The 22622-nt window shown below is 36.1% G+C and overlaps 1 protein-coding gene across 1 annotated transcript; it reads right to left on the bottom strand.

Moving 5' to 3' along the window:
• Positions 1 to 4453: 4453 nt before the first annotated feature.
• RAD51AP2 (RAD51 associated protein 2) lies at positions 4454 to 11306 on the bottom strand. Its single transcript, XM_055539161.1, has 3 exons — positions 8023 to 11306; positions 7691 to 7774; positions 4454 to 4831 (listed from the first exon to the last, which is right to left on the bottom strand). Exons 1-3 carry the CDS (start codon positions 11267 to 11269, stop codon positions 4713 to 4715), a joined length of 3450 nt encoding a protein of 1149 aa, XP_055395136.1. The 5' UTR covers positions 11270 to 11306; the 3' UTR covers positions 4454 to 4712.
• Between the last annotated feature and the right edge of the window lie 11316 nt (positions 11307 to 22622).

The raw sequence follows: 22622 nt of genomic DNA, 5'->3' as shown, positions 1-22622 counted from the left end.
GAGAAAAAAATAAAAGCACGGAAAGGATATGTGAATGTTAGCAGAAAGAAAAAGCCACATTGAGAAAGTGACATTTAAGTAAAGTTCTAAGGAAGGCAGTTCAGGGCAAGCTATACAGATATTTTAGGAACAAGCAGTCCAGGAAAAGAAAGCAAGTGAAGAACCCCTGAGGCAGGGACATTCCTAAGGAATCCAACGAACAAGGCCAGCGTGGTTTCAGTAGAATGAAAAAGGAAAATACTAGAGAGGAGTTTAGGGAATTAAGAGGATCAAGTCATCATATATCCTCGTACATGAAAGTAAGAATTACGGCTTTTTCTCTAAGTGAGATGGAAAGCCTTTGGAAAGTTTTGAACAGAGTTGTGATGTGCTATGACATATTTTAAAGAACCATTCTGGCTAATGTGTCCAAAATAGATTAAAGGGGAGCAAGTACTAAAAAGTAGGGAGACCAGTTTGGACTCTACAGCAGCAGTCCTGGCAAGAGAAACAAAGCCAATGGGATCTGACACTGGGCCAGCTGTGGTCATGAGAAGATAGTGACAAAAATGACTCTAAGAGCTCTAATCTGATTAACTGAGAGAATGACATTACCATTCACTGAAATGAGAAATCCTACAGGAGGACGGATTTGAGGGGAAATATCAGGAACTCAGTTCAGGACATGTCAGGTTTGAGATATTTATTAGACATTATAGTAGAGATGCTGAGTAAACAGTTATAAGTCAAGTTCTGGGAAGAGGTCCTCAAGACTTCTTTTATTTCTTCTTTGTTTAATTACACGTGGTCTAAATTATAAAAATTGTTAAACTACAGAAACATTACAGAGACTTTTATATCATGAGATTATTCTTTTGCCCATATCCTGGATAAGTGAAATAGTTTAATGACTATTTCTTCTCAATTTGCTGTTATAACATGTGCCTATGCTTTTAAAAAAAAGAGCAAAAACAGCGGCAACAAAAACATAAAGTTGGAATATCTGAGGGATAGCTTCAAACAGTGGTATATTTTACAGCTAGGTAGAATAAATATAATTTGGAACCTTTCTGATATCTTCATATCCTAATAGCTTTAGCCCAAAAGATAATTTCTTTTTTATTTATTTAGGTGTGCCAGGTCATAATTGAGGCATGCAGGATCTAGTTCCCTGACCAGGGATCAAACCCATGCCCCCTGCATAGGGAGCATGGAGTCTTCACCACTGGATCACCTGGGAAGTTGTCCCAGAAATAACTTTTAGTAGTATAAATTCTGTCACAAAGTACTATATGTCTATGTAAGTATGTGTACTGCTAAGTCACTTCAGTCGTGTCCAACTCTGTGCGACCCCATAGATGGAAGCCCACCAGGCTGCCTGCCCTGTCCCTGGGATTCTCCAGGCAAGAACACTGGAGTGGGTTGCCATTTCCTTCTCCAATGCATGAAAGTGAAAAGTGAAAGTGAAGTTGCTCAGTCGTGTCCGACTCCTAGCGACCCCATGGACTGCAGCCTACCAGGCTTCTCTGTCCATGGGATTTGCCAGGCAAGAGGACTGGAGTGGGTTGCCATTGCCTTCTCCCAAGTATGTGTAATATTTGTGTTATTAGAAAAATTTCCCAAATTGATGGCTGACTCTATAAATTCTTTCATGTGGCCATTGAGATGGAACTAAAGATCAACTTTATTAAATATTTTATTTTCTATTTTGATTAACTAAATAATGTTAAATGGATAACATTAACTCAGAAGTTTGAGGCACTGACTTAAGACACTATCAACATGACTTTTTCAAGTTGATTTAATAGAAGGTTCTGCTTCTTTTCTCATGCTCACTGTTAATGCGTCCAAAATCTTGTTGCTTTAAACTGAAATAACACAGAGATTTATTCTAAGGTTGAAGAAAAGCAAGTATTTTTTGAAGTGACTTTTCATCCTTTGAATATTTTTCTTCTAATCTGAAAGGATTCAACTTTTACATTTTAAGAACAAGGTGGAGGGAGGATGGATTTCAATTTTAAATGTCGTCAACCATAGCTCTCAATGCAGACTCTTCAAACCTGGCTATTAAGACAAAAGCAAAAGAGCCAAAACATTACCTCCCTCCTATCCCCCAACTTTCTAATTCCGGAAACAAGAATTTACAAAACTAGGCATAAGGAAGAAGGTGGTGTCTGTTTTTGTGTGCATATGTGTATTTGGGAAGGAAGTACTGAGGGAAGGACTACTTGAATAATGATGATAGTATGAGCAAATTTCAATTTGAGGAGGTATAATCTTTCTCAAAATTTTAATAAGAAAAGCTCTATAGATCAAGCTATTAATAGTAATGGTGTGAAGTGAAGAAGTGTTAGTCCCTCAGTCATGTCTGACTCTTTGCGACCCCACGGACTGCAGCCCACCAGGCTCTCTGTCTATGGAATTCCCTAGGCAAGAATACTGGAGTGGGTAGCCATTCCCTTCTCCAAGGGATCTTCCTGACCCATGGATTGAACAAGGTCTCCTGCATAGTAGGTGGATTCTTTACTGTCTGAGCCACCAGGGAAGCCCAGTAATGGTGTAGGGGCATAGAAATGGTATGTGCTAGGAGTTTATACTTATTATGTAGTTCAGAGTGTGAAAGAACCGTAGTGGTTGTAAGTTTATGCACCATTTACTAGAGAAAAATGAAAGCATATATAAAAGCTTCCTAAAATTAAGAATAAGACTGGAAGCATAAAAATTTGTCCTAGAGAAATTGATATGAAAATGGAATTCAGTATTCGCACACAGCAACAAAGAATAGGGAAAAGGACCAAGGTCTGTGAAGACAAACTTTGAGTGTGATGAGATCTGCCATGTATAAAATGAAAGAGAAATCCAACATGGAACTTATAAAAATAATAAAAAGAAGGAGAAGGAAGATGAGGACCCGTGTAGAAAAAAAGTTAAAGGAATATCTTCAACAGACTCAAAGGAGTAGGCATATTCCCAAAGATAATCTAATTCAAGATACAGGAAAAAAAGAAAACATCAAAACATTCTAGTTACTAGCTATTGAGTATTTACTGTGTATCAGTACATTATTTTTCATTACTGAGCAGTTTCTACTAATATCAGAGCTATTATGAATCTATCACATGCATTAGCTCATTTAACATCACAATGATCCCATGAGATATTATTTTCCCCTTTTTAGACTTTCCCAAGGTCATAAAGCTATTAAGAATTCAAAAGACATAGCTATTATGACCTGGTGTAGAAATTTATTCACTTGTACATGCAAATATTTTATGGGTACTTACAAGGGGCAGGTACTCTTCTAGGCACTTAGGATATATAAGTGGGGGGAGAGAAAAGAAACCTGCCTTCAAGGGGCTTGCATTCTAGCAAGATATAAATTATATGTGTGTGAGAAGGTGGTGAGTTCTGTGGGGAAAAATAAGAAATTAGAGCAGGATGTTGAAGTTACCAAGTACATGGTGGGAGATGAAAATTAATGAAGAGAGCTGAATTTGAAATGGTATTTAGTGTGTCTGAGAACCTTGGCTTGTAGCAGGATAATTTAATCCAGTCACATTTATTTGTAAACTGATACATCAGTCTTCCTTTTTCTGATTTTATCCTTTTTTGACACTTCCTTTTTTCCTTACTTTTTGCTAAGTAGCCCACTTTATTGCTATTTCTCTGCCAAGTGTTTTGAAAAATATTGCTCTACTAATGGTGACCTTTAAATTATATCTTTAAATTATGCAAATCATATATTTTCTGTGTACAAAAAGCTCATTAAGGCAGGTCTTATACATGTCTTCTTATACATTCTATTACTGAGCCTAATACAATAGCAGGAGTATCAAAATATGTTTGTTTTATAAATTAATTAATTGATAACTACATGATCATAATTCCGCTCTAGCCAAAGATAGACTCTGGAGGGGAAAACAAAAACTAGAAAGTGAATTCAGAGAAAGGTAAAAAAATTGCTACAGAGGAGAGTGCTTTTATTTCAATTCTGACTAAAGTAAAAAGTGAAAGTTGCTCAGTCATGTCTGACTCTTTGAGACCCCATGGACTAATACTCGAGTGGGTAGCTGTTCCCTTCTTCCAGGGGATCTTCCCAACACAGGGATCGAACCCAGGTCTCCCACATTGCAGGTGAGCCATCAAGAAGCCCAAGAATACCGGATTGGGTAGCCTGTCCCTTCTCTGCAGATCTTTCTGATCCAGAAGTCAAAGCGCATTGCAGGCGGATTCTTTATCAACTGAGCTACCAGGGAAGCCCCTCAATCCTGACTAAGTGGTCTTGAAAAATTTACTCATCCTTTTTGTACTTCTGTGTTTTTCACTTTAAAAATAGGAAGAGTGGATTAGAATAGGTAGTTTGTGACATTTTTAGGAGTCATAGATTCTTTTCAGAAACCAATAAATACTACCAATGCTCTCCACAAACACTTTATATACATATATCATGAAAATAAGTTGACATATTTTATAAGACTATGAAAAACCTTTATGTATATATTTATTAATATGCTATGAAAACATTAATGAAATATTTTATAACATTTAAAGATAGATATACACATTAGATACACACATACACAAAACCCTCTCCAAATTTTATAATAAAGAAAGCACAAAACTTCTAAGCTGGAAGAAAGCATTTATCCAAAGAAAGAAACAAAAGATTTATAGATGTGAAATGTTTTGAAATATTAAAGTCCAAAATCTTCTTTTAAGTTCTCGAAACATACTCATTTCAGATAGGGATGAAGTTGTTTAAGCTTAGCTTTTCTTGACAATCCAATCCTGATTGGTCGACCGCATGTCTTAAGAGGTAGTACTCTTGAAATTCCATATGAAAAACTGCTACCTAAAAATGTAAGAAAATAAAGGTACATAAGGGAGTAAAAATCACTCATAGTTTCTACGCTTAAAAATGATTCCTAACTTCTAAAATCACAATACTAACAACATTTACTGAGTCACTGAGCTAAGTGCTTTGAGTGCATTAGTTTACTTACTCTTATCTCCACTTTTTAAATGTGGAAAACTCAGCACAAAAATGTTAAGTAACTTGCCCAACATAACATAACATAGCAATTAAATAAAATCAGCATTCCAGTCATGCAATTTGGCTTAACATCAACAAAACTATATAGAGTTTAAACTTAACATGATGTAGTGGCTGTAAAGACTATGTTATTTTTCCATTAGAAGTTATTAGACTATATCATTAATATCTCCATGTGGCTTCTAATAGAGATTATTATAGATAATACAGCACAAATGTATTTCATCATCATGTATCAATGGAGAGCTCTAATTTTGAAGTTTTATTTAACATGACACTAACATTTTGTAAAAAGTTCAAAACATCTGGCTACCTAGTGCGAAGAACTCATTGGAAAAGACCCTGATGCTAGGGAAGATTGAAGGTGGAAGGAAAAGGGGATGACAGAGGATGAGATGGTTGGATGGCATCACCTACTCAATGGACATGAGTTTGAGTAAACTCTGGGAGTCGGACACGGCTAAGCGACTGAACTGAACTGAGAGCTGTGAGTTTCAGTTTTGTTTGGGGACTTACTGAGGAGTATACCCTCCGGATACAGCCTCTCAGATAGCTCTGAAGAACTGCTCTGGACAGTTTAGAGAGGAGGTGAGCATACATGTGATTTTGGAGAAGAGGTATGTGCAACCAGACTCACATCTTGGTAGAAGCTTAGTGCCAGTCAGGAGGAACAGATGTTTTAGTCAATTATTTCAGTGCTTTTCTAAGTATGGGAAGATGCAAGAAATTGGGTTCAAACAATTTTCTCTTGAAAATATCTATCTAAAGACCTGTTCTGCCAGTTTTTCCAGAGCACAGAATTCCTGAACTCCTTTCAGACTATGCTTAGAGGTTAGCAAGTACAGTGGTTAATGACTCACTCCTTATAGAATCAGGTGACTTGTGATATTCTTTGGTTGACATATACATACACAATAAAATTAAAGAAGTATTGGCACTAAATGATATATAAAGCTCCTGGCATACTGGCTAGCTGCCATTTGACACACTCAAAGTATTTGCCTCCTCCATACCACAGAGAAAGAAGAGAGACAGAAAGGGAGATAGGATGCGCTAGAAATGTTGGTAGCAGAAACTTGAATTGGAGGCATCATGATGACAAGTGGGTAGGTATCAAAAACATTTCTGCACAATCAGAAGTCTTTCAATATCTTTAAAAACACTCTGCATAAGTAGGGACCCGGAATTAGTCCATTTTTAGTCCATAATTAGTCCATTTTCCCCAGTACCTCCCAACTTTTCCCTTACACTATGGATTTTAACAAATCCCAGGTATATCATTCCATTTTTATGCACTTTGAAAGAGGCTTCACAATGATCCTAACATAGTATTAAGTAATTTTGGCTGACTTCTAACATTATTTTTCATATTTCTTGACAAGGAGGTATTTTTCCTTGTGAAGCCACAATAGAGTATTATGGGTTCAGATATTTCCAACAAATGTAACATTTCTTTTCCGATTGAGGCACATACTTTAACCTGTCTTAAATATCCATTTCATTAACATAATTATCATCAAGATGACAATATGGGTTTGTGTTCTTTAATAATCTTCCTCTATCAGAGAATATGTTCCTAAACCCAATTTCTTCCTTTCTTCCTGTTCTAGAAGAAACAACCCCTATCCATTTCAGGCTAATTCTACTACCCAGCTTTCAGTCTCAGAGTATTGTTCCTTAAATTATTTTCTTTTTTCAGGGGAGAAAACCCACAGGCTTTTGATCTTCCAAGGACTTGGATTAATTTTTAAGAGTATTTCATTGAAAGCTAAGAAAAAAGAAATTATGCAGTTTTGAAGTGACTGAATAAAAGTGTCAGGGACAGCAATTTCTCCTAATGAGAAGCCAGGAGAAATGCTTTGAGAAGTGATGCAAGACTGAAGATATTTTGATAAATTTATTTCACCTACATCATTATTCTTTCTAGATCCAGTCTTGTATAAAACCAGCAATTTCAGATCAAATGAAAATGTAGTCATTTAGAAAATAATTCCCTAATTTCAATCCAACCCCTACCTCACCCTCATTGGTACTACAAGTTAGAACAGATGGTAGACTTAGTGTATTTTATTCTGATATTACAGACCTCTTAGGCAAAGAATAAGGTTAGCTGTTTAACTTTTCTTTAGTTTGATTCTTTTATAATCAAACATTTAAATGCCATAGTACTAAATGATGTTAATATATGTAAATGGTGCTAATTTCTTTCAAAATTACAATATAAAATATCCATATAAACAGCCCTATAATATTTAAAGGATAGAAAACAATGGTAATAAATTTATAATTGGGAGTAACACCAATGTAAATCTAACTTAGATAAATGCCTTTTTTGCTTTTGCTAATTAACGTTATATATATTAGATATACATATTAGATATATATAATACCTATCTTATCATATAGCTATTGCAAGACATCACTGAAAATATTTAAAGTTTTATAAAGTATATTTTCTAGTTACATTCTAAATGATTTTTTTCATTTTTAGCCAATTTTTACCTGTAGGAATTTGTATCAATAAATTATTAATGTTTACAAAAGTATTAAATTTTTGTATTTATTTTTTAACAGCTTAGCATATTTTCCTTATGCTAAAAATACAAGAATGCAGTAATCATCTTACAAAGTATTAAAGAAAATAACCAAAACTCCTACCTGCCTTCAGTAGATAATTAAATTTTTCTTCCTTAAATTCATCAGAGAAAGAAGTTGGTCTTTCAGGTGAAGGATTTTCACAATCTGAAAATAAAGATCAATGTGTTATAACAAAAAGTAACTTTTTATATGAAGTGTCAATACTATAAACAAATTACTTTTTCAGAAATACTCCCTCCCATTCGTTCCTTATATATAATAGAAAAATAATAACATCAATAAACATTGTCTTACACCTTACTTTCTTTTTTGCCAAAATTATATATTTGGCCTACACAGAAAAAAATGCCATATTTCATCTCAGAAAGTACATTTTAAAATCAATTTCATACCTTCCTTAGAAGTAGAATAAAGTAATTCTTCCTCTGGTGTTCTTAGGCAGCAATCATTAGGAACTTCCTGTTCATCATTTTTGGGTACTGTTTTCCACTTAAATACACTTTGGTGTTTTTTATGCATATTAGGACTTGCTATCATATCACCAAGCAAAGAAGATGAACATAATTTTTTTTCTGTACCCATTTTCAAACCTTTTTTTATCTCCATTTTTACCTCCTCAACAGCATTGCTTTCTACAAAGTAATTTTCTTGCCTATTGTTGGTTTCCACAGTGCTTAGAATTTCATTTTCCTTACTAATTTCATGAAACATACGAAGTTCTTCAAGCACTAAATTAAATTGACTCTTCATTTCAAAATTGTTTGCTATTGTCAGAACGTCTGTTGATAAACACTTGGCAGTTAAGTCCTGAAAACATCCATTGTTCCCTACACTCAAATGAGTTTCAAACTGATGATTAAAACATTCTGAAGAGTCATTCTTTGGATGAAAATGCTTTGAATTAGCTAACTCACTTTCTTGAAAAATACTCTCATATTCATTTCTGTCAACTACATTACTTTGATTAACGTATTTAGTCTCTTCCACATCCAATTTAGTCATTAATGAAACTGGTTGCACAATAAACATATCTTCCGTTGAATAAAAACTATTTTTCTCTTCTTTTTCTGTCTTAATGTCTTCATGACCTCGGCAAAAGTTTGTTACATTTTGTGCTGTGATTTTTCCTTCCTCCTTCAAAGTTAAGTCGTATTTTTTATCTTCAATTTCATTTATCAAGTTCCCAAAATCTAGCACCTGAGTTACAGTCATGGGATTGGTTTCTTCACTATGCTTTTTGTCGTGGCTTGCCTGTATAGCCTGTTGCCTAGTATTGAAGAAATCTTTAAATATGTAGTTAAAATTAAAACTACTGATCTTATTATGCTTTTGCTTTTCTTCAGCATATAAATCTTGGTTCTGCACATTTAATTCATAAGTTTTTTTGTTAATATATTTCCAGTTCTGTGTAAATTGAGAACAAGACCTAACATGTGTTTTATTAGTTTTAGAGCTACAGTGAACCCAATTTTCCACACTCATGACTTGTTCAGGACGATTCTTATTCTTGTAACTAATTTCTTTTGTCAGAAAAATTTCATCAATGTCATCAAAGTCCATTAAAAGAGGAATTTTTTCATATGTTTCAAAAATTGGAAAGTGTATGTTTTTACTTGTCATACTGAAGGAATTGGTAAGTTTTTTCTTAGGCTCTTCAAAAATTTGTTCACTGTTAAATAGCTTTCTTTTCTTTAACTTAGGTTTCATATTATTGTCTAATAGTCTTGAAAAAGTTAAAATCCTGACTGAACATACAGTATGACTTTCCAATGTGATATTTTTTGGATAATTAAAATACATTATCCATTTGAAAATGCATCCCTCTTCTAATTTAGAATCATTTTCAACTATTGTAAAAGAGACAAAGTCATTGAGCAAAGAAGTTATGCTGGTTTTCAATATAATATTCAGAGGGTCCAAAACATTGGTTTGTAAACATATGCTTGAAATATCATTATTTATACTGACATTCATAGTCTCAGTTATTAGATTTTGAACATCAATTTGCTTTTTACACTTCAAAATTCCATACCAGGTTAAGATATTATTATCTTTTTGATTTCCTGAAATACTTTCATGGAAATAAAAAATTTCAATAATGAAACTTTCAAAATTACTGCTTAAATGAAAATCTTTTTGTGTGGTATAATATCTGAAGTATAGCATATTATCTTTTTCTCCTTTATCTTTTAAGCAAAAAATTTGCTTTAAAGCTTTTTGACTACCCAGTGTTTCTGTCATGAGAGCCTTTGCTTTTTCATCATGTGTTTTCATGACTTTCATATTGTGATAATTTCCTTTACTTAGATCTATTTCTAATAATTGTTGCAAATTCAGTATTTCTCCAGCTTTTTTCATATTTTCATATTTCACCTTGTAACTATCCATAGTCCAACTATTTTCCCTATTTTTTCTCAAAATATATATAATGTTACAGTCCCAGCTTTGCAGATTTTCCAATCTGGTAAATACGTAGCTGTACAAGCATGTTTCTGTCTCCTTGCAATTTGCATTTTCTAGTTTTATAGTGAAATTCTTTGCGGAGTCTATTGCATCAGACTTGATACTACTGTGATTATAGTAGTGTAAACTGATCAAGTCTTTTTTTCTCACACAAACACTTTGGTTGCTGAGTGACTGGTGGTTACTTTCATAACACTCAGAAAAAATATTTTCTGCATCCACAATTTTTTTATCGTTCTGTAACTTTTGCTTCTTAACATCAGGTCTATTTTGGGACCAGTGAGTGTTTGTGAAATCCCTAACATATGCCTCATTTTTGTCATTTTTCTTCCATATTTCCTTTAAATAGACAGAGGACATTTTGCTATTTAAATCAGTTGGAAACTCAGGGATACTTGTTGTACTCTTATCTCTAAAATAGCTAGGTTTGGCAATTTCCATGCTGGGCTGGTTTTGAGATTTTGATATTTTTAGCGTAGATGCTGGAACGCTATTTTCTTTTTTATTTGATGGCATAACACTACCAGCTTTACATCTGTTCTTAATATCATGAAATGTTGATTTGGTGTCCTTGTAAAGGGTAATATCTAAAAATGGATTTTCTGTCAGTTTTATGTCATTATTGTCTTCCTGACTATTGTCTCTCTCCTGAACTAAATATTGTCCATCCTCGTTTTTAATTACATGTACATCGTGTACAGAGGCGTGGGACAGCTGACCAGTCTCTGTTTCAAATCTATCAGTGCAATGCACACTGAAAATCTCTCTGTCATACAGCCCTGGTTCACAAGCCTTCACACCAGAAACAAAATTTTGTGAGGGTAGAGACCGCAAACAACTATTCATCTCAAATTTGCTATTTTGGCCTTCCGGATTATATATCTGTTTCCCACTGACAGATTTCTTCACACACGAGTCTGTGGCGTTACCAAAAATCTCCTCAGTTGAAATCATGAGCGCTTTGAGGGGTCTGAGCGACAACTCCCAGACTTTTTCCACCTCAGACAAGCAAGGCACCAAAGGCAGCCTCCACTCCACCTCAGAAACACCACCGGTCTCCTCAAGACGGGGCCTCTTACTACGGGGTGGTAGGGAGTCAGGGTCGTCAGCAGGCGGTGAAGGGGAGGCAGGCTCCCCGAGTTCGGAAACCTGCTGCGCGCGCTGCGTGAGCGACATGACAGCGAACTGAGGGAATCTGTCACAGGTTCCGGGCAGACTCGGGTCTCAGCCGGCCGGAGGCGGCTCTTAACCAACACACCCCCTCCAGCCCCGCCCCGGTCACGCCCCTGACACGCCCCCAGGGCCACGCCCCGCCCCCCTCCCCCCGCAGCGAGCCCCGCCCACGTAGTCTCTACCTCAGAAAACACCAACCGCCTGTGACCGTTATTTTGTCTATTGTTAGCGCCCCTTGCTATTGTTACAATTGTAGCTGATCTAAACTTTTTCTTCCCTCTGGTAGAATTAAAGAGAAAAGTCAGAATCTTTTTTTAATTTGTGAACGGAGACAGCTGTATTTTTAAAATTCTAAAATTCTGTTTTTTCTCAGAAGAACGTCTCCACAGTTTCTCTGAACTATCTTGTCCATTGAAACCGTGTAGCTCTGTAAACACCAGACCAAATCTCCCTGTGTGTGGTAAAACTTCCTAAAGTGCTCTTAATGATGCCAATGGCATTTACAGTCATATTCCCACTTCAGTCTTGAAGTGTGTTTTGAGAGAAGGCAGCACTGGTACTTAACAATCTGAATATTTCAGGGGAAAAGTGTGGAAATTATTATCCAGATAACTTATTAACCTACACTTTAAGATTGTAGAAAATTGTCAATGCACTGTGGAGTTTTCTTTCCCAATGTTGTGATTTTTTTTTGAGTCGCTCAGTCGTGTCCGACTCTTTGCGACCCAGTGGACTGTAGCCCACCAGGCTCCTCCGTCCATGGGATTCTCCAGGCAAGAATACTGGAGTGGGTTGCCATTTCCTTCTCCGGGGAATCTTTCCGACCCAGGGATCTAACCCAGGTCTCCCGCATTGCGGGCAGACGCTTTAACCTCTGAGCCACCAGGGAAGCCCTGTTGTGAATACAATTACTTAAAAATTATATGTTTCAACTATTCTATTTATTGTAAGTGTAATCAGACAGTTCTGACTCACATAATAAATTTTATAAGTGTTCTTTTTCTTTTTCTTCTGGTTTGAAAACAATATATTTATTCTCTTCAGTCAATTCTGATTTTTGTGAATGTCATAATTCTAAAGAAAGCTATTTTCAAAGTGCTTATTACTATTCTTATATATATGTTCATTAAGAAATATATCATTACTGTTCAGTAATCAGAAGCTTCTATCCCCTTGATGTTAGTTTCAAAGTTGATAAGCTGTAGATTCACAGATACATACATATATATATATATATATATATATATATAAAATCTCAGAAACTCTAAGTGTATAAATGGCGAACTATGACTGGCATACTGCTTTACTTAATAAACTGTTCATCAGCCTCTTGTGTCATAAATATTTTTAGATATATTATGATTCCAATTCTAGACGTTACTTTAGCTTGTGAATTCCTCCAGAGAAATGTTTACTTAAATTTATAGAAAGCCTTACAGTATAAGCACTTCATCAACACTATAAATATAAATGTGGCAATAGTTCAGGTTATATATCAGCAACTTTTCAAAGTGCTGTTCCTATATATCTTTGGTTGCATTTTTTTTTTAATCTCAGATTTTCCATAATTCTACACTCCATTCAAATGCACTCTGTTTTATGCTTTGACCAACCCATAGACTGACTTGCATAGCCAGTTCAGTTCAGTCGCTCAGTTGTGTCCGACTCTTTGTGACCCCATGAACCACAGCATGCCAGGCCTCTCTACCATCACCAACTCCTGGAGTTCACCCAAACCCATGTCCATTGAGTCGGCCATGCCATCCAACCATCTCATCCTCTGTATCGCCCTCTCCTCCTGCCCTCAATCTTTCCCAGCATCAGGGTCTTTTCAACTGAGTCAGCTCTTCACATCAGGTGGCCAAAATATTGGAGTTTCAGCTTCAACATCAGTCCTTCCAATGAATACCCAGGACTGATCTCCTTTAGGATAGACTGGTTGGATCTCCTTGCAGTCCAAGGGACTCTCAAGAGTCTTCTCCAACACCATAGTTCAAAAGCATTAATTCTTCAGCGCTCAGCTTTCTTTATAGTCCCGCTCTCAGTGGATGTAATTGGTATAGTGACATAATATTAGAAATAAGCTTTCTATCAGTATAGTAACTGTTACAGCTTTGTGATTCTAGATAGATCTGTAACTTGGTGTTTTTTTCTTCGACTTGCTAGTTTTCCCAAGAACACACTGTTTTTTAAATCTCCATCACACCATTATTTTAAAACTGCATTAAGGACTACAATTCAAATAAAACTCAGTTTTCCATTTAATTCAACATTTGTTTAAGAACTATGTCTAAGATGCTGTTAAGTGTATAGGAATGTATGTTTTTTTCTGTTTTGAAAAAATTTATAGCAATAAAGTCAGAAAAAGAAATCTTTTCTTGAACTTACTTGTTTCAACTTTAATGACCACTGTCATTTTAATCAATGTCTATTGAAACTACTATGTGCATTTTCCTTGAGTTTTAAAATGCTGTCTTGAAAATAGACTAGTTACAAGTGGTTTAAGTGCCAAAAAATTGTATCTTCAACTCATTTTAATCAAAATACACATGAGACTTCTAATCTTACCTACTATTGAAAGCCCATTTTAAACGTCCTGTTTTTCTGTATCACTTTACCTGCCCTTCCTTTGAAAAATCCTACCTCCTTTAATAACAATAAACTGAGCTTCAAGGCCAGCACCTGTCATTCCTTTCAGCTTTGTGTCCTATTACAGTGCAGCTCTGAAGGAAAGAATGAGATAAATACCATACTGAAAATATGACACAAGTTCCTGTTAAAGTCAAAAATTCACCCAGTACCTCCAGGATGCCTGAGGTCCAATGTCCTTAGCTCGATGTGGCAGATCTTTACAACTATATCCTACCTTAACTTTTATGGCTTCATCTGTTTTTATAATTTGCCCTGTGCTGCCTATACCAGCCTGTTATTTTCTTGTCTTTTCATGTATGTTTTCAATGCCCATCTCTTTCTCCATCTGACAAATTCCTTTTCAGTGTAAAAGGGTTCTACCCAAAAGTTACCTCCACTGAGGGAGCATCTTTATCGCATCCTTGCCCTATCCAAATCCTAGGAAATATTACTTGGATGATCATCTCTGTTCCTATAGAAGTTTATTTTCAACTGTACTATAACACTTAAAACATTGTATTAAGTTTTTTACATCCCCTCTACTAGACTTGTCAATTAGGGCAATGATCTTTTCATTTTTACATCCCCAGTGCCACGCTGCTGCTACTGCTGCTAAGTCGCTTCAGTCGTGGCCAACTCTTCGGCAGCCCACCAGGCTCCACCGTCCCTGGGATTCTCCAGGCAAGAACACTGGAGTGGGTTGCCATTTCCTTCTCCAATGCATGAAAGTGAAAAGTGAAAGTGAAGTCGTTCAGTTGTGTCCGACTCTTAGCCACCCAATGGACTGCAGCCTACCAGGCTCCTCCGTCCATGGTATTATCCAGGCAAGAGTACTGGAGTAGGGTACATCCCCAGTGCCATAGTTAACTTCAATTAATGAAATAAAATGTAGGAATATTATTGTTACTATACTTTTACCATTGGGCTTCCCTGGTGGGCTCAGTGGTAAAGAATCCACCTGCCATTGCAGGAGATGCAGGTTCAATCCTTGGATCAGGAACATCCCCTGCAGCAGGAAATAGCAACCCACTCCAGAATTCTTGCCTGGGAAATCCTATGGACAGAAGAGCCTAGTGGGGTCGCACATGAGTTGGACATGATTAAATAACTAAATAACAACAACACTTTTGTTACAACACATTTACAAATCCAAATGCATTTGCTACTGCTAAGTTGCTTCAGTTGTGTCCGACTCTGTGCGACCCCATAGACGGCAGCCCACCAGGCTCCCCCGTCCCTGGGATTTTCCAGGCAAGAACACTGGAGTGAGTTGCCATTTCCTTCTCCAATCCAAATCATTTAGTGGTGTATTAAGTGTATTTTAAGCTTCTGGTTTTGGTTTTGATTTTATATGTTAAAATGGAGAGTTGATTGAGCTCATATCAGCATAAAGCCAAAAACTGACTTTAAATATTACTGGTTTTAATGTCATTTAAGTTTCATGGTAAGACCAGATATTTGACAGGGCAGTTTTTCTCTTTTATATCTTTTTAGTAAAGCATGTAAATGATGAATAAATACACTCAACCTAAAACTTTCAGACCAACAAGTTAATCAAATATATTTTAAACACTTAATAAGAACAACTAACAAAAATATTTGAAACAAATATGGGGTTAAAGAAGAAAATGCCACCATTTACAAAAAATGTTTAAAATAAACATGGCTATAAATAACACAAAAGCATTCTTTATAAAGTCACTAAGAAGCTCTAGTTTGGAAAATATTTAAGAAAACTGTGATGTTCTGTATATCCACATATGCAATTAACCTTTCATCTGAGTAACAACAGTAACTTATAAAAGTCTTAAATGAGACAATGTATATGCAAATACTTTGAGTTTTAAACTATCTCTTTATTATCCATTTTCATTAATAACATCATTATCTACCCAGTCTTCTAAACTAGAAACTCTTACTGTTATCCTTAATTTTTTTCTTTCTTTTACAGTCTTTCCCCATCACCCAATTCCTATGTAGACATTCATCAAATCTTATTAATTCTATATTAAATATGACCCAGGAATGACTCCTCTACTCATTATCCCTTATGACCCAGGAATGAATCCTTTACTCTTTATCCCTAATGCTTCTGCTTTATTTTAGACCCTCATCACCTCCTGTTGAGAATAGTAAAAAGAATGGTCTTTTTACTAGTCTCCTCTTCGACTTCCACCCACCACTATCATGAGATTTTTCTTCCTAAAATATTATCACTTTGTTGCTTGTTTCCTAACCAAGAACTTCTCTTGACTTGATGATGCCCATAGAATAAAATACAGGCTCTTTAATTTGATATGCAAAGTTCTTTGTAATTCTCCAAACTGTTTTTTCAGCTGCTTTTTATCTTATTACACAACACAACTTGATTTCCTGCATCACTAAACTTTTCACCATTCTTTAAATATATAAAGTCCTTTCACAGCTTCAAGTCTTGGGCATATGCTGGTTCATTTGTGTAAGTATGATGTCAGGCTTTACTTAAAAGTCTTCTGAATTCCTTCCAGTTTACAGCTATGTTGTATGTTTAGACACCCACAGTTTCATCTGCTCCTCATTCTTTAGTTCTAAATATGATTTCACTAATGTAATATTATATTTTTGCATGGTTAGCTATTCAAAGATAATTTTTTTTTCCTAAGCCCTGACTGTTGGAAAACCAGGGGAAATGTTCAACTATTTCCAACATTCCTTTGATGGTCTAATAAATTTCAGCAACAATTAAAAGATTCTTTGCTGCTGAGATAAAAGCAAGAGTCTATATTATTTTGAAATTCATACAATTGTAAATAACACCTCTTTTAAAAAATAATTGTGAATTCTTTTCAATTAACCTTTCACAAGAATCTTTTCAAGATTTTGAGATGGAAAAATGTCTATAATTATTTTTATCATACAAACTTGTAATTACTTAGATTGCCTTCTTTTCTACAGTTTTTTTGCTGAGATTAGTCATTTTGTTATGGTTGGTTGCATAATAAATATTTAGCTGGGCATTGCAAATTCATAAAACTATACTTTAAAATTTGAAGGAATTATATACATTTACATTAAATACAAAATACAGTTAACATTAAAAACTACACTGAACATGATTTTTTATTCTGAAAGCAATATAGAATAACATTGAGGTGAGTAGGCTCTGTAGTTAAACTGTCTGTATTTAAATCTATGGTCTATTTCTTCCTAGTTTTGTAATCTGAGCCAATTACTTAACCTTTCTGAGACAGATTCCTGTAAATGGAAATTGTAAAGTAGTAATAGAATTTACCTCTTAGGCTATTGTAATTTAAATGAAGTATATCATGTAGAGCATTTAGAAGAGAGTTGGACATGTAGATATTTATTAAACATTTCTTAAGTTATGATAGTTATTATTAACATTGAACTAGCAAGGTGTTAGACTAGTTCTTACAGTTTGATGAATGTCAGCATCTGTATCCAACCCTCCGTTTCAGTAATATCCTGTGGGTAGCTTAGAGTAGTCCTTGATGGAAGTATTTCTATTTAAATTGCCAAAATCAGAAACACTACAAATTAGGGAGTTTTTTTTTTTTAAGTTCTACACAAGCCAGGTGTCAGTTACCAGCATAGTATTGAATCAAACTCTATTTTACAATACTTCAGACACATTACTCTGTAAATCAATTCTCACTACAGAATTGTAGCTGTGGTAAGCCAAGGAGTTTTTGTGTCTTGTCTAGCTAAAGTAGTGCATGCGTGTGTGCATGTGTGTGCAATTGCTAGGCCGCGTCTGATTCAGAGAGGCAATTCGACAGATTATATATTGGTGCCAGGACATATTGTGAAAACTTCATCACAACAAAACAAAACTATGTTAGTTTGTTTTCATCTCATTTGATAATTTTTACGGGTGAAGAATCCTAAATTTGCCACATACAAAAAAGTATCATTTCAGTTCAGTTCAGCCGCTCAGTCGTGTCCAACTCTTTGTGACCCCATGAATCGCAGCACACCAGGCCTCCCTGTCCATCACCATCTCCAGGAGTTCACTCAGACTCACATCCATCAAGTCGGTGATGCCATCCAGCCATCTCATCTTCTGTCGTCCCCTTCTCCTCCTGCCCCCAGTTCCTCCCAGCATCAGAGTCTTTTCCGATGAGTCAACTCTTCGCATGAGGTGGCCAAAGTATTAGAGTTTCAGCTTTAGCATCATTCCTTCCAAAGAACACCCAGGGCTGATCTCCTTTAGAATGGACTGGTTGGATCTCCTTGCAGTCCAAGGGATTCTCAACAGTCTTCTCCAACACCACAGTTCAAAAGCCTTTGTTGGCAAAGTAATGTCTCTGCTTTTCAATAAGCTATCTAGGTTGGTCATAACTTTTCTTCCAAGGAGTAAGCGTCTTAATTTCATGGCTGCAGTCACCATCTGCAGTGATTTTGGAGCCCAAAAAATAAAGTCTGACATTGTTTCCACTGTTTCCCATCTATTTCCCATGAAGTGATGGTACCAGATGCCATGATCTTAATTTTCTGAATGTTGAGCTTTAAGCCAACATTTTCACTGTCCTCTTTATAACTCTCTCAATATTTTAAGTTTGCCTATGGTTCTATAATTTCAGAATGGCCATAGGTTCAGTTCAGAGGAAAGGAATGGATCAAAACAATGCTTTTTCTATCACTATTTAGGGCAGAATGTAGTCACTGTTTACTATCAATCAATAATCACTGGCAACTAAATAACATAATTTTCAAAGTACTTTAAGTGAATGCTGTCATCTGATTTGATTTAACTATCCTTCAATTTGCTGAAATACCTGTTATCTGCAAGAAACTATGCCTCATACTGAAGTAAATATTATGATGTATAAAATGTAATCTTTGTCTCTAACAAATACATTCCAGCCAGGAATACACATATAAAAGGATAAAGGTGATATAAACTAAGACTACATTGCCCATTACATGGCCCAGTTAATCAGGCCATTCACAACTTTGTCCGACTGTTTTCTAGCCTGATCTCCAACTAATCCGTTCCCTTCTCCCACGCCTCTCACACTCTGCCTCACCAAGTTGCTTTCGATTCCCCAAACACTCAAGTTTTCTTGTTGTTACTCAATTCTCAAGACATTTATTGAGTATTATATTCCAGACTTCCCTGATGGCTCAGTTGGTAGAGTCTGCCTGCAATGTGGGAGACCCAGGTTCAATCCCTGGGTGGAAGATCCCCTGGAGAAGGAAACGGCAACCCACTCCAGTATTCTTGCCTAGAGAATTCCATGGACAGAAGAGCCTAGTCGGCTGCAATCCATGGGGTCACAAAGAGTCAGACACAACTGAGTGACTAACACTTCCACTTTCATGTTCCAGGAACTGTGTTAGGTATTAGATATTCAAAATCAAAACAGTCTTTTTTCAAGGGGTTTACAATATAATAGGAGAAACAGGCATATAAAGTATACAGACATGTAATAGTATAAATGCTACAACAGAGGAATACCCAAGCACTGAAGAGACAAGATGAAACCTAATCTAGAAGTTTAGGGAAGATACCTAGGAAGAAATGATGCTCAAAAGCTCATTCTTAAAGGATACATTAATTCATTCCATACTTAGGAGCCTATAATTTTCTATAAAATAACTTTTTTTTCTCTTCTCCATAGTAAGCATTTTTTACCCATATCCCCATTATTTCAGACATCTATTGTAATACTTATAAAATTACAGAATGTTATATACTATCTCCTCTACTAAATTATTAGCTCATTGACACTTAAAACAGTTACTTTGTTTACCTATGCATTTCTAGTGTATAGCATGGGTCTTACCATATAATAGATAATAATAATTTTTAATTGTTGCGTTGACTATATACCAATTGAGTAATATTAGCACTATTAAGAAATTGATTGTTGTTATTGTTTAGTCACTAAGGCATGTCAAACTCTTTGCAACCCCATGGACTGCAGCATGCTAGGCTTCCCTGTCCTTCTCTTTCTTCCGGAGTGTGATCAAACTCATGCCCATTGAGTCGGTGATGCCATCCAATCATCTCATTCTCTGTGGAATTCAGTGAAGAATGAAGTAAGTTTTAGATAGGAAGGTGAGAAATCTTTACAGAGGAGAGAAATTGAACTGGGTCTTGAAAAACAGGATCTAGACAGCCTCAGGAGAGTAGTTTCAACTAGAAAACAAAAAGGATCTAAGATCTAAAAAATAGAACTCTGCTTTCACAGAAATAAAGGAAGTGTAGAAATAGCTCTAACATTGGACTGAGAGAAATAAGGATGAACTAATTAGGAAAATCACTAATCCAAGAAGTTTGGCTATAGAAAGTGCTACCTAGTCAGGACACAAAACAACTACGGTCTGAAAGAAATAAAGTGATATTTTTAAAAACCAAATCTACATAAAGGTTATAATGTAGTAACAAATCTATTTTGAATGTATCAATAATATATGCCCCAGAATTCCTAATTATAATGAATGAGTTGGGCACACTCTTCATAATTGAACGCTGCACATTCTATACCTTAGTGGATCTTATCAGAGAAGAGTTAATGATAGAAAAATGTGACCCAGGCCATGACTCTCTTGAGGAGGTTTTTGAGGGAGTCTTGAAAAAAGACAGCCAAGAATCATAGAAAGTGGGAAGGAATGTAACTTTAGGACATGCAGAGACGCAATTAGCTGCCCATTGCAGTGTGCTGTCACACAATTCTATTAAACAGCAACGCTTTCCTTAATTTTTAAAAGTTTCTCCTAGATAGCTATGCCCTATGAGAAACAAAGTAGCACAAGAATACATATTCAGTTTCACAAAGTTATCTGATACATATTCATTATATACATAATATTTGTTATGCTGCTGCTGCTACTGCTGCTAATTTGCTTCAGTCGTGTCCGACTCTGTGCGATCCCATAGACGGCAGCCCATCAGGCTCCACCGTCCCTGGGATTCTCCAGGCAAGAACACTGGAGTGGGTTGCCATTTCCTTCTCCAATGCATGAAAGTGAAAAGTGAAAGTGAACTCGCTCACTCGTGTCTGACTCTTAGCGACCTCATGGACTGCAGCCTACCAGGCTCCTCCGTCCACGGGATTTTCCAGGCAAGAGTACTGGAGTGGGGTGCCATTGCCTTCTCCGAATATTTGTTAGTACTATGTATAATATTTGTTATACATAGTACTTAATCATGAATAAATTAGGGTTAGGGTTAGAAGTGTCACCTGTTTTGCAGTTTTCCTGAGGCCAGACATGCTAATCACCCACTTGAAAAGTGAAAGTGAAAGTTGCTCTGTCGTGTCCTACTCAGTCCATGGAATTCTCCTGTCCAGGATACTGGAGTGGGAAGCTGCTCCCTTCTCCAGGGGATCTTCCCAACCCAGGGATCAAACCCGGGTCTCCCACATTGCAGGCAGATTCTTTACTAACTGAGCTACCAGGGAAGCCCCCATATATAACTGTAGTAATCAGTCACTACAGTTACATATCAACTTCCAAAAGCTAAACCCATGCTATCTGGAGACCACTCAGAAGGACTCTAGAGGTGACTCTTAAAAGTTATCTAGTTCAGATCTTGAACAATAATCTGGAAAAACATATATATATATATATATATATACACATACATATACATATATATAACAATGCCATCTTTCAGAAAACAGAAAAATAGGACAGAGGCTGGGCTTGATATATAATGAGTAGCTAAGCGAAGACAGAACCACAATAATCATGGTTGGTATGAAGATTCTTTTTCTCATATGAGAAAAACTAAAAGGTGAGAAGCAGCAGCAGAAGCACTGTGACCATACATTTCCAAGCTCTCCTAATTAGGATATAAAGGAAAAATATGTGTTTTCTCCATTATAAAAATAATATAAAGAATTAAAGGATTAAAAATAGATTTTAGTTTAATATGATCTATGACCATCCATCGGAGAAGGCAGTAGCAACCCACTCCAGTGTGCTTGCCTGGAGAATCCCAGGGACGGGAGAGCCTGGTGGGCTGGCATCTATGGGGTCGCACAGAGTCGGACACGGGACTGAAGCGACTTAGCAGCAGCAGCAGCATGACCATCCATGTTTTGTAGTAATTTAATCTTCAATAATACTACATAAAAAGGCATAGAGGTTTTCTTTGTTTTTTGCTTATAAAATCTCTGCTGGGCCAAAACAAATACACCAAAAAAAAAAAAAAACAAAACAAAAAAACACCGTCATTTCAATTCAAACAACATTTAGTACACAATATGTACTCAATGGGCTTCCCAGGTGACGCTAGAGGTAAAAAACCCATCTGCCAATGCAGGAGACATGAGAGACACAGGTTCAATCCCTGGGTCAGGAAGATACCCTGGAGGAGGGCATGGCAACCCACTCCAGTATTCTTGCCTGGAGAACCCTATGGACAGAGGAGCCTGGTGGGCTACAGTCCATAGAGTCTCACAGAGTCAGACACGACTGAAGCGACTTAGCACGCATGCATGCTTGTGCTCAACACTGTATTAGATGCCAACTTCTTCTGAAAAGTACAGACTGATATATGTGTCTTGCTGATGAATAGCCTTCTGCTTGCACAGTAATGTAATAGCTGCATCATCTTTTCCACTTTTACTCTCCAAACTCCTCTCTGATAAAATAATTTTTTCAAAAAGGCAATATTTTAACTTATGCAGGCCACTGAAGAAAAAACCTTTTCTATTGGATTTTATTTATAAACTAATTTTCTCAAACTATAATTATCCATCTTTGAAGTATT

The sequence above is a fragment of the Bubalus kerabau genome, chromosome 11, assembly GCF_029407905.1.
Source record: "Bubalus kerabau isolate K-KA32 ecotype Philippines breed swamp buffalo chromosome 11, PCC_UOA_SB_1v2, whole genome shotgun sequence".
In the NCBI taxonomy this organism is placed as follows: domain Eukaryota; kingdom Metazoa; phylum Chordata; class Mammalia; order Artiodactyla; family Bovidae; genus Bubalus; species Bubalus kerabau.
Note: the sequence above shows the minus strand (reverse complement) of the source record. Positions and strands in the feature narration are given on the sequence as shown.

Bases quoted from the DNA above. Each gene is read 5' to 3' on its own strand.
- RAD51AP2 (XM_055539161.1), bottom strand. From the start codon at position 11,269: ATGTCGCTCACGCAGCGCGCGCAGCAGGTTTCCGAACTCGGGGAGCCT. The intron at 7,775-8,022 runs GTATGAAATTGA...CTTTATTTTCAG, and splicing joins TTATTCTACTTCTAAGGAAG to ATTGTGAAAATCCTTCACCT. The intron at 4,832-7,690 runs GTAGGAGTTTTG...TTACATTTTTAG, and splicing joins TAATTATCTACTGAAGGCAG to GTAGCAGTTTTTCATATGGA.